This window comes from Xiphophorus maculatus, chromosome 7 (genome assembly GCF_002775205.1).
Source record: "Xiphophorus maculatus strain JP 163 A chromosome 7, X_maculatus-5.0-male, whole genome shotgun sequence".
NCBI lineage: Eukaryota > Metazoa > Chordata > Actinopteri > Cyprinodontiformes > Poeciliidae > Xiphophorus > Xiphophorus maculatus.
The window spans coordinates 3,913,319-3,926,539 of NC_036449.1; the positions used below are offsets into that span (position 1 = coordinate 3,913,319).

At 40.9% G+C, this 13,221-nt stretch overlaps 1 protein-coding gene across 3 annotated transcripts in view; it reads right to left on the minus strand.

Moving 5' to 3' along the window:
* Window positions 1-13,221, minus strand: part of kdm6a (lysine demethylase 6A) — a 43,449-nt gene that overhangs the window by 19,724 nt on the left and 10,504 nt on the right. For 2 of the 3 annotated variants that reach the window (XM_014470515.2, XM_023336381.1), the window contains exons 6-9: window positions 9,078-9,198; window positions 3,362-3,416; window positions 2,987-3,021; window positions 1,431-1,524 (exon numbers count right to left, since the gene is read on the minus strand). In XM_014470515.2, the coding sequence (XP_014326001.2) occupies window positions 1,431-1,524; window positions 2,987-3,021; window positions 3,362-3,416; window positions 9,078-9,198 (305 nt within the window). Of the gene's footprint in view, window positions 1-1,430; window positions 1,525-2,986; window positions 3,022-3,361; window positions 3,417-6,497; window positions 6,901-9,077; window positions 9,199-13,221 lie in introns of those variants that run through there. The other variant, XM_023336382.1, reaches the window with a different exon arrangement.

Genomic DNA, 13,221 nt, shown 5'->3' on the forward strand with positions numbered 1-13,221 from the left:
AGACCAAAGCAATCACAGCCCACCCCTTCTCCCCTCCACGTCCTCCTATACACCTGAAGCATGCTCCGATCGTCACCATGGAAACCCTCAGCAGGCAATGATTAGCAGTACTTAGTGAGTGTGGCTGTTGAAACCTTGTTTTGATGAAGTAGCAGAGCAGGAGACACAGATTGGTTTGATTTGATGTCGTTTTATTGAGGAGCAGGACGATTTATTGGGGTAGCTGCAGACTTCAGCAAGTCAAATTTAAGACTTAAGACCTTTTTGATGCCACCTGTAATAATATTTAAGATGGGGAAAAAAAACTATAATATAAGGGATGGTTGAGGGATCTTGCTGTATTACAATAAAGCACAACATAAATTGTGATATTTCTGGGGTCTGTTTGTGACCCTGGGCAGCAGCTACATGCTTGCTACAGACTTAACTCCCACAATGCCTAGCTTTATTTTTTTGGCAACAGAAGTGAGCCAGTGGCAAAAACAAACCTTATCTAGCCAACTGATGCTAAATTTGCTCTTAAATGTGGCAGTATTATGTATTTTCCAGCCTCATAGTCCCATTTTATAGCACAATCAAGTAGCTGTGTTAGCTTCAGTTGTCATAAAAATGCTGGCTACATCAAACATGAGGAAGTCATCACATTATCAGTCCTCTGTTAAGTCTTGAACAATATTTTTACAAACATTTCATTGAGAAGTAGTTCACAAAAATGATGGTGCTAGAGCTGTAGAGCCTAGCATACGTCATCTACCCAGAATGCATTGCAGTGTAAAACAATATGGCGACAAAGGTGGAGTATGTAACTGCAAAAATGTTTATTTGTTAAAACTGTTACAATGTCATGACAGTATGAGACAGATAAACCATTCACCTCCTCCACTTCCTCCCCAAGTCAATAGGAAATGTCACAACCAATCAAAGCAGAGGGGAGGGTCTTAGTGCCGTCAATCACCCTGGTGTACTAATGGCAGCAACAACTTTCTGTTTATCCTTTACACTGTCTATCTACCGGTATCGGTGGCACAACTAGCCTAGCATTGACAACAGAATATGTTGTGGGGATCCAGCTGTAGCATAGCATAGAGCAGGGAGATTTCTACAACTATAAAAAAAATAGATATTTGTTATAAAAGTTACATACAGCAGCTTTAAACCACAACACAAAAATCTTTCCTACAGTCTCAGTAACTTCTGTCCTCAAACACAACTGGACCAGTTTTACTAATAAATTTGTCCTCTAAAAACACCATATTCTCAAAGACCAAAACTTTATGCCTGAAGTACACACACACACCCCCATACACACACACCCACGCTATCGTCAAGGCAGGGGGATGGGAAACCAAGACAAACCAGAATAAGTTGCAGCACTTTTGCTACAACTTTGACCCATGGCAGAAAATAACAGATCAGGCGGAGCCACTTACCCAGTTGCTGCAGTGTGGTGGCCTTCACCTGAGCAGGAAGGTTTTCCATCTGCAGCAGACTCTCATACGCGTCTTTCGCCGCTCTGTGTTTCTTCTGCGGGACAGACAGATTGAGACGCAGAGGCGGTTAGAGGCAGACAGGAGACACGGCGTTTTATGGCCCTATCTGGAAACAAAGACCACAGCCGTCCTCACACTGCTAATGACCAGACAGAGCCACTAATTTAGAGGAAGGGGAGGAATAGTACAGGCCAGGCCAGATGCCACATGTCTGCCAGACAGACAGGACAAAAAAATAGCATAAAAATAATTTTAAAAAAGGTAATATGTCGATTATTTTTTTCCTAAAAAAAAGAATTTAGAAATGATGGAAAATATTTTTCAAACAGTGCCATTTATTTCAGTGATCCTTCTGTGATATGGATTTGGATTTTTAGGATCAGGCTACCAAATGTTTTAAATTGTTTCATTTCAAGAATATAGTGCAGTGGCATATTGGGGGCATTGAAAAGGGGGGAGGAGAGTGAAGTTCATTTCTGAAAACATAAATCAACTTTTGATATTAATCTAAAATCTTCTAGAAAATGTTTCAGTCTTAAAAGTTAAAAAAAGTTTTAAACTTTTTAAATTCATGAATAAAAGTTGAATATTTTCAAATTTTGAAAATTTAAAGAATGGGGGGAGAGGGGGGGCAAAACTCCCACCTCCCCCAAAAAACATTTTCCCTGCAACTTTACTAAACTCCATCTGTCAGAGTGCAGATGAACCAGTCTGAACCAAATAAACTTTAACAACTCCCAACAGCCTGATGAAAACCAGCCTGTCTCTAATTCAAGTAAAGGTTTGAATTTACTAGAGAAATATCTACAATAAAGGAAACAGAATATACATGCAAGTAGTGGAGCCTGCAAAACAATTTATCAATAAGACCTTCAGAAATGTACAGGTCAATTTGGAAGTGGGAGATATGATGGCTTATTAGGGCCACTGTAGGTAGAAAATAGAGTCTAAGAAACTCAAATTTTGAGGCTTAACTCAGACATTTTCTATAAGAAAGAAGTAAATTCTCGTAGCTCAAAAAAATCTGATTTACGAGGGGAGAAAAACAGAAATTGTGAGATTAATCCTGGACTTTTTCTTGAAACAGACCTGGGAGTCTTCTGGGATCGAAAAGTCAAAAATGTTCCAAGTTTACAAGCTCAGAAAACTTGCACGTTTTCTCTAGAAAATATGTGAAACTAATTTAAAAGTTCTGGAGTAGTTTTTCTTGCAAATATTTGACCATCGGCGCTCAGAAATTTCCTGCATTTTTTTTCTAAACAATTTCTGAGATGAACCTCAAAATTTGAATTTTTCCTCACTTATTTACAACTTGAGCTCAAACAATTTCCTTATTTTCTCTAGAAAATATTTGAAATGAATCTTAAAATTTCTCATAGCATTTTGGAGCTCAGAAATTCACCTCAAAATTTCTCCCTGCCTCTTTCTATCTACAGTGGCTCTTAATACGTCGTCGCTAACAAAGCGGGGAATCACTTCAAATGTGATCTGCTTACCTGGATTTCATACAAATGAGCGATGTGGAACTGAACTGGAAGAGAGAAAAAGCAGAAGAAGAAATTAACCATGACGACAATCTGGGAGATTTCCCATCCACCCTGAGGACCTCCATTAAAACAGACTGCCAGCAGTGTGGAGCGCAGATGGGCGGGGGGAGTCTAACACTCTCCAGTGTAATCATGTAATAAGAAATCACAGTGTGCATGTGTGATGTGTTGGGAAGTCTTTTCAGCTCCTTCCTCGTGCCGTCTCCTAGGCAACCTGTGTCTTAGTTCTAGTGCGGTCGGCAGGGAAAAAGCGAGGTTGGAGTATAACTAGTTAAAGCTCCAGCCTGCAGCGCCGCACTGCTTCAGCTTCTAGCTACGACTTACTTTCAGCTTTGGACAAAGTGCAGAGATTAGAGTCGATCAATGCCAGCTGGAAATGCTGCAGAGACAAAAGAAGAAAAAGGTTTAATTAATTTTTTTATGGAAACAGGATCTCATGTCTGTGTGATTTGTGTCATTAAAAAAAATGTGTGGGCCAATGTCTGACGGAAATATGAGCGCTGCTCCGGTCCAATTCCCAACAAACCGTGAACAAACCCAGGTGACCGGAACATGAGAGGACGGCGGACGTTGTAGGGCTGAACTAGACTGGTTTTATGTGATGGAGCCTAAAACTGTCTAGACTGTGCCCCGCCATTTAGCTCCTTCAAACTAGTCAACAACAATTAGCAACCCCACCGCCACAGGAAACACAAAGATCGCTTCCTACACCGCCTTTGAATGCATCAACAGAACTGCCATTTCTGCAGGAAAACACCACCCTAAAATTGACTTTATTTGAACTTTATCATGTTATTCCCTCAACAAAAACATACCTGGAGTGTTGAACTGATCCTTTCACGCATGTCTGAGAAATTGTTGAATTGCCTGTGTCAACTGTTCAGGGCTGCCTGAACGCTTGCTCTCACAACGCTCCTCCTTGGAGCTGAAGTCTCCTCACAAAGATTTCCCCCGCCATTTAGCTCCTTCAAACTAGTCAACAACAATTAGCAAACACCTGGTGAAACTGAGCATCAGCTAAGTTCATCATCTGAAATACTTCTCAGTGCAACACTCCTAAGATTGTTGTTGTGATGACTTCCTGAAGGCGTAGTGTCAGAAAAAGCAAATGCTTCTTAAAGAGACAGAGGCCCAATTTTAAAGTGCTAAATTGCAAAGTCAAATGTTGTTTTTAGTCATGTTTGATATACAGTACGTTTTTATAACAGTTGAAGGTAACAGCCTGTTTCGTAAACAGAGCACTGCTGTGTGACCTCAACATTCTTCTGCGCATGCGGGTCAGTTTGGGGTCGGAAATCATTCATACAGAAGTTTCTGCAGTCGGGTTTAATTTGTAGTATGAAGGACAACGCAAACAAAACGACAAAAAAAAAAAACAGCTAGCAAGAGCCAAGTCCAGGAAAGGCCACATCCATTCAGCAGATAACAGGAAGACTAAAGGTCATCTAGCAGAGTTGATCTGATTGGATCCTTTCAGTTTTCAACTCCTGTCTATCCTGGAAGATTTAGGGTGCATTCACACCAGATCTCTCTAGTCCACTTTCATCAAACTCTGGTTTGTTTGGCTAGTTAGTCTGGTTTGTTTCGGGAAATGTGAATGTGCAAACAAACTCTGATGCAGAACAAAAAACCAAACTCTGGTCTGCCTAACAACCTAGGTTTGGTTGAAGTGAACTCTGGCGGCATTTGTCAACGCCAACACCAGAAGCAGTAAGCGAACTATAGTGCAGGGTATTCTGGGTAAAAACAAAAACAAAAGAGAAATCCTACATCCTCTAAAATCTGACATTACTCCATTTTTGTTTACATCTTGTGAAGGAGGAAGTTGCGCTCAGTGGCTTCTTCGGTTCACTGAAGTTCTGCACTTCAGTGATTCTTGGTGCAGCACCAACACAGGTGAGGAGGGTGACCTGGTTTTTCAAAGAGTTTAGTTTGTTTTCCAGAGTGCAGTGTGAAGGCGAACCACACCAGCTGAAAATGGAACAACTGTTGCAACTTTGGTCCCCCAATCAAACCAAGTCCACATTATTATCAGGTGTAAAGACACCCTTAGAAACGTTAACCGCCTTTTCCGAATCTCAGTTTAAAATACATCTTTGTGTTTTTGAAGGTGAACCCTGTGGTCGGAACGGACAAGAGCACTTTTGGTGACGTTTTGTCTCAGATTTACAGTTTTCACAAAAGCCTCTCGGGGAGTGGGAGGTACTGGTTTGATGTACAGTCTACTGGCGGGAGGACCAGAAGAATTGGAATAAAAAGGGAAAAAAAAATGTTTTTGCATCCTTGAAACTGAGAAACTATCTAGATCTTTGTGTTTCCTGATTGGTGCCCTGCTCTGACTGGGAGTCCCTCCTAACGCACACAGACACCGGAGCAACAACAGCTGGGCTTGGCTTGCTGTTGAAAAGAATCTAATGTATGAATCAGGCCTGAAAGGTGAAAATTACATTTTCTAAGAAACACACACTTCGTAAGGCTAGCTGCAGTAACCATGCTAACTGCATATTCGAAAGTTGATTTTAAAACGCATTTAAGTTGTATGTTTTTGTCGCTCCTATTTGTGAGTATGCGGCATTACGCGTATACGTTTTGAATAATTCTTAGAATTTTTTTTGTTTAAGAAGTAGCTAACCTAATACTGGGAATTTATGCACCAACCCAATTCTGTTTCAATCTAAAGTTGATATAGGCTACACTATCTTTTCCTCTTATCACTCACAATTTAAACAATCTCCAGACTGAATAGGAAATTTGGTTTCTGCATCGAAAACCATTTGAATCGAATCGTTAGACTGAAAAATGCACATGTACTGCATATAGAAATCGCATATAACAGTTTAAAAGATCCACTGCATGTTCATTTAATCCGTCTTTGATAGATTGCTAAAAGCCTGTTTTACATCAACTGCTCTCTAACACAGTGTGACATCACCTCTGTTGCCAACGGCAGGTTACCTAGAAATAAAAAATCCTTTTAAAAGCTGGTCTTCTGTCTTCCTGCGTTCGTCTTTAAGGAGACATTAGATTGGGTTCAAATCAACCAAAAATTGGAATCCCATCTCTACATCCGTAGGTGGCTTCAAGGTGACAGGCGGCAGCGTGACCCTGTGCAGGTTCACGCATTTGGAAAGGAGCCGACAGTATCTGGGTCACGTTGTGAGGACTAGAACCCGCTGAAACCACAAACAGCCAGTAGGTACTCCTCTGGCACATCCGTGGGGATTTCTGATGAGGCGCGCGCCGTTATCCGTCATCCAGGCCGAGGCTAAACATAGCTCCTACCCCGGGCTCTGCTACACTCACAGTAAACGTCAGGCAGATAAAACCTATCCAAATTACTGCATGAACAAATGAACGGAACCAGCTCATAAGAAAGTGGCGTTTTAAAAATCAAGCATTAGCAGTAAAAAAACATCACCAAATCCCACATGCCTTGATTTCAGAGACTAAAAGGCGTTACCTAGACGGTGGGTCTCCCTCAGACTTCTCTATCCTTCACACTCGCTCTACAGTCGGCCAGATAATGCCGCAGGATTGTCAGCTTGGCATTCCACCTCCCTCCTCACATCTTGCTTTCCTCATTCTCTCCCCCGTCTCTCTGCTGTCTTTCTTTTTATCTGTCTCCCCTCCCTTCTTTCCTCCTCCTCTCTCCTGGTGTCACTGATTACCATTCAGCAGACGGCTGCAGAAGAGAGAGCACGGAGATGACACACAATACCTCAAAGCAGGAACCGGCACGCACGCACACAAACGCACGCACACACACAGCAGCTTCCCCTCCTTCCTCAGATCTGTTCTCTGCAGCTGCGGGAGGCAACAGCACACAAACTGATGCAGACACGTTTCCCCTAACGAGCGCAGGTGGGATTGACAAGGACAGGTGAGACGTATGTAACGTTTGGTTCCTAATGGGAATGCAGCAAATTCTGCATCTGATCAGGATCGTTCATGTCTTCCCTTCTTTCTCTACCTTTATTGTGTCCCTGTTCCTCTGAAGAGGCGCCTACTCCTCCCTGTAGGTAACTGGGGCAGGCATGTGTGAGATTCTGTTGGTGGGAGTGTGTGGCTGTGAATCGTGTGTGAGCGGCTGGCAGTGACTCAGGACCGAGAGGGAGGGCCGCGTCCAAAATTAAGGACAAACAGCATGAGCAGCCTGCTCAATGCAACACTGTAGCACTATCTGCAGCCAGAGAGGGCTTCATCTGGTCTAAATGTCGCTCACAGGGATTTCTCATCAGAGTAGGCGTAAATCACATGATGGGTACCCCAAGGTTCAATCCTCGGACTCCTCTTATTTATTAACTACAGGCTCCCACTAAGATGAGTTACTAGAAATGAACCGATGCGATAATATCTGTATTGGTGCATACAGATAATAAGCCCGAACTGTAAGGGCAGATCTATTCCATCTAATTCAATGCTTTTTACTCTGAGCAACGTAATGCATTATTTATTTTACATTTTATTTAGAATTCCTAATTACATTTGAAAGAAGGTTTGTTACAGTTTACTTTTTACATGTATGACCAAGGTAGTCAAACTAATGCTTTCGTCAGTTTCTTCCTTATTTATTTTAAATTGGCCATTCTACTCTTATTTGCACAGACTAAAAAAAAACTGAAGTTGTGTTTTTACATGTTCGACCAAGATTGTGAAGCTATTGTTGCATTTCAGTGTGCTGTACTGGTGCAGAGTTATCAAATATATTTGCAATTCAGTACATTTCTGTCTGTGTTTTGAGTCAATTCTGCACTTTTTCTGTATCGGATGGGTATTGGCCGATACGACACCTCAGATATCGGTGTAGTGAAAAAGTGTACTGGTGCGTCCCCATCAGTAAACCTCTCTACATTACAATGCTACCAAGTGACTCCAAACACATTAATGGGCAATTGTGTTCACTGTTGCTTTTCAAGAAGGCACATTTTTGGGGTAACTTACCTCTAGTCTGGTCTTGTGGGAACTATTTATTCGTTGGGGTTAGGGACCACAGTTGCTCGTTAATAACTGAAATCTTAGATCAAATAAACCAAATACACCTCAACATGTATTAATACGCATTAATAGCTCAATTGCAGAAACTAATATCTACAGTCTTCCTTATTTCTTCTCCTGTGGATACAGCCAATCGGTGCCAAGGAAAATCAGCAGCCCTTCTGTATTGGCTGCTTTGTAAACACCAGTCAGTAGAGTGTTTAGTATTGCCGTTTCCCAATCTTTAGAATATTTTAAATATGGTCTGAGAAATAATATGCATGCAGCAAATTTTTCCGTGAATAATGTGAGTTGAGTCCCACAGAAGAATCAGAGAATAGAGAATAAATCTGTGAATACTAAACAGGGAATAGACGAGGGTCAACTGTGTAAGAAGTAAAAAAACTACTCTGGCCATGCTCTTAAAAAAATATATAAAACTTAACTGCTTTGGACACACCAAGCAATGAAGAGTTTTAAGGGTTCTCCAACAGTTAAATCTGAGAACAGACAAGATTATAAGTCAATTTTCCATGTGCAAGACAAATCTTAAGGGTTTCTGTAACCTTGTTGATGTAAAAGTTCAAGTTATATTCAGGAATATTGTTTTCGCACAATCTTGTGTGATTTGGAGTTGGATCTCCAGGAACAAACAATCTATGAGAAACGTCTGGACCATAACGAGGCCAGGGATCAGATCACAATCTGAAAGTTTCAGGCTACAGCAGAGCCAGAACTGTCTGGACACATTTGGTTCACAGGTGTAAATTTTACTCTTCCTAATAACAGCTTTTGTCAGAAGAACTGGAGACATGGAGTCTATTTCAGGCTTCCAGCACAGACCAATGAAAACTGACTCAACAACAACTGTACCGGCCTTTCATATCGAACACAGACGTCTTGTTGAACTTGATGTAATCCATCAGCAGTCAGCCATACTGGGCTAGATTTAAGAGACGGCTTGATTTAAATTGTAAAAAACAAAACATTTTAACCAGTTAATGTTTTCCCTGTATATCACCTGAACAGCCCAGAACTCCTCATTCAGTCTGTCGTTCTGATTTACCTTTAAGCTGGACTCATAGTCTGTGTTGACTTTGAACATGAGCCCCAGTCTCAGATGAATTTCTTTCGCTCGGGAAAACGTTGGGTCGATGTAAAGCACCTCTTGGAACGCCTTAATTGCCCTGGAGAGGGGAAAAAAAAAAAAAATGATCACAAGCTGAAAACAAACTCAAGTCTGACTCAAATGATTGTCCTGCCAGAGTATTTAATAGGCACATATAACTGAGGAATCCATTTAATATCATATCTTATTTAGTGATTTCAAGTAACGAAAAGGCTCCTGGATGTCTATGAAGGGTGAGAAATTCAGAACTAGAAGCTTAGGATGCATTTCAATGATCGGAGCCAAATGGGTTCTAAATCAAATCTTTAGGAATAGTTGGTCTTCATTATAGGATTTCATTTTTGAACAAATGCACTGCTCAAACAAGCTGCTTCAGGTACATATGTTAATTCACAGCACAGAGAAGTGTCTACATGGGAATTATGGCAACAGTTCCCCCTACATCAGTCCAGTTATCATGACTCCAAAATAAGAGTTTCATATGTCCAAACAGTAGTTTTCAAAATAAAAACCACTCTCCTCGATATTCAGGTCTAAGTTTATTTACTTGTCTTTATTTTGTTATTGTAGTGCTTTTAGTATTTTTTTTAATTATGTAAAAACTTTGAACTGCCTTGTTGCTGAAATGTGCTAAACAAAAAAAAAGGACTTCATTCAGTTTCATGAATTTCTTTCGCTCGGGAAAACATTGGGTCGATGTAAAGCACCTCTTGGAACGTCTTAATTGCCCAGCAGATTGTGCTACACTAATCTGCTGTAAACAGAAAATATCATCACTGGGAGCAGAACACGAGACTTAACCGCCTTGAGTCACAAAATTCCCTGTAGCTAGCTTTTATATCTACATATAGCTTGCAACATGCAAGTTAGCTTTCATTTAGCAAGCTAACTTAACATAAAACGCTAACAAGCTAATTTTAATAAAACTTTTGCAAGCTAACTTTACGTAAAACGCTAGAAAGCTATTTTACGTATAACCAGCTTTTTTTTAAACATAAAAAAGCAAGCTAGCTTTACATGAAAAAAACGGACCATTGTTTTACATAAAGCCAGCTTGCTATATGTAAAAAAAAAAGCTAGTTAACTTTTTTACATATAGTAGCAGCTAGTGACCAGTAGTCGCCACCACCTTGAGTCACAGAATTCAGTGAAGAAATCTGTGCAACTCAAAGTTTTGAATTTCAGAAAGAAAACTTTAAAAAAGAAACTACATAGAATGAGAGTAGATAGTCCTTCCACAACAAAATTAAAGATCAACATTTAATACCAACATATTGTTTCTCAATGAATTTAAGATAATTTAAGGCCTCAATTTTAACAGATGTATTTAAGACATAAATAAGGATGCGCTGACAACATGTACAGACAACCATCAACATACAGTTAGGAAATGTTCATTTAGGAGTCAGTGAGCTTAATGTTTTCTAAACACAAGGTAGCTGCATTTCTGAAATCAGAAAATTTTTTGGGAGAAGAATTGCTCTAATGTCTTACAGATGTATAAAAAAATAAAAATTATAGTCTTTTTTTTGGTCATCTTAATACCAATATTAGAAACTGTTAGTTTGCCATCTTGCTTGAATGCTTCACATGAAAGGCTTGGTTCAGAGAGACGATGAAATACGATGCAGAGCAGCACTGAGCTCAGTAATACATCCTCTCTGAACAGACAATATGTTCCAGCATGAACCTCAGAGATGTGGATTCTCAGTTTAAGAGCATTCGCTTACTGGAAGATTCAGGAAGGGGCTCTCTGAATATCAGCAGAGTGCTTTACAGCAACAGCTAATTGCTTTGGCTCATAGCATCAATACGATGCAGAAAACCTTCAGTATTTTCAAAAGCAGAGTAATTTGCACTGCTTTTGTTAGCACACAATGCTACCAAAACCAGGATCATTTAACAGAGAAAAACTCAAGATTTTCCTTGGACACGATCTAGTGAAATGAAATGATGTGATCATGTTCGCCAACATGAATCCAGCCCTTTTGATAAAACAGAAGTGACCCTACCTGCGGCAAAGAGCCGTTTACAACTGAACCCACTTGCTGTGTAACTATAGCAACAATAGCAAATGCATGTCAGTGTGCAGCCCTTTTCCTGTATGAAAAAGTACTGTGGTCTCTGCTGAACATGCCACACACACACACTGAACTCAGTGCCCCCAGCCCCTCCCCCTCTCAGTTTACGTACTCCCTCCCTCCACTCACTCTGTGTTTGCCCTCTCTCTCTTTCCCTCCCAGGCTTCATCCAGTGAAGCTCCTCAGCACGATAGACTGTACCACACAGCAACATGACAGCTCCAGTAAAAAAAATAACACACTCCACTTTTTATTGTAAAATCTCATAACCAGCTAAAAGCTACTTTTTAACTAAACACAAAGCTAACTACCCCATTTGACTCATAGATGCTAGCTGGTGAAAATTAAACCTCCACTTAAACTTTTTAAAACACTCAGGCCACCAGACACACTAACACCCCAATGAAACAATATTCCCCACCTGACAGCTCAGCATTCCTTCAGCCTTGGTCTCCATGACATAGTCTGTCCCCTGGACCCAACCTAATGACAGCCTTCCCCTCCCCTCCCTCAGCTCTGGCAGACTAATGCTTCTATTCAGTCTCCAGTTCAAGGTGGAGTGGAGTCAAACGGGGCTTCATTTTATTCACAGATGTTTCATAAAGCCAAAAAATACTGCCATTACTACTTCTGTGGCCAAGGATACAGGTGACTAGCTGCAGTCGCTTAGGTGTCATCAGGGATGTGTACCAGGAGTACTGCATTTTTCTTCAGAACTGCCGTCAGAGGCTACGTTCACACAGCAGGTCTTGACAACCAATTCCAATTTTTATGCTGGAATCTTTTTTCGCGCAGTTGTTCATACCGCTAATTAAACCCGACTGAGGTGAGACTTCTGCGTCAATGGTTTACTACCCCAAAGTGAAACGGAGAACGTAGACGTCGCACAGCAGCGCATTATCTGGAGCTGCGAATGGATGGATTTTAAAGTTTTTCAGCAATGGGAGCTGACAGGATTGTAACAGACGAAGGAAGATAAGAAAAAGAAAGCGCAAGTAATAACGTTAGTGTTTTGTGGAGCATTGACTGTAAATTGTGTAGAGAAGTCTGTTTGGATGTGTAGTCAGAGCGGTGGGATTGTAATGCCACTGATAGACTTCTTTCATAAGTTCACAATCATAATTTTCAGCCATTTTTTACGTCCGGATTTACAGCTTCCTGCTTTTTCTAGGGCAGAATTATGACGCATGTCTCTCATCGATGGCATAAAAGTTGCTTTCCGACCTTTTTCAACCTTCAGTGGAGAAGCAGAAGTGTTACTCAGTCTGTGAATTAGTTACCACAAACAACTCTAGCGCATTACTTCTGGTTTCTTTCAAAATAAAACCCATAGGGGCGTGCTGTGGTGGCGCAGGGGGTTAGCACGTTTGGAGGCCTTAGTCCTTGACGCGGACGTTGCGGGTTCGACTCCCGGTCCCGGCGACCCCCTCTCCTCGCCCCCTTTCCGATACAGTCTCTGTTTAGCATGCTAGCTAAACGCCGACATTGACTCTCTCACTTACTCTGGGATGATACCTCTATGGCTAATATAGATAATAACCTCTGAGTCCAGGGAAACGGACTATTAGCTGCTCTTAAGATAACAGTCAGAAAACTACAGAGTGAAAAACTACAAAATGTATTTGGTTATTACAGAACGCCTCCCTTTATCAGTTATAGATTGATTGCAGGTAACCTCACAGTGTTACCAGATGTTCATAAACATGCTACTTCCTCATTTCCTCTCCTGGAGGTTCAGTCAATAAGAGGCAAGAAAAGTAAATAGAGCTTCTGGATTGGCTGGTTTGCAAATTCCAGCCAATAGCATGTCCGGTTGCATTACACCTAGATATTTCAGCTTCCTGAGATGGATTTTACTTCAAATATTTTAGGTATGTTCTACAAAAGAAAAAAACTGAAAACAATTTAGGGTTAACAGTAGAGAAATATCCAAGCAAAAATACCGCTGGGATAACAGCTGGGTTAGCAGTGCTAACTAAAAAGTTAGCGGGTCTGACCCT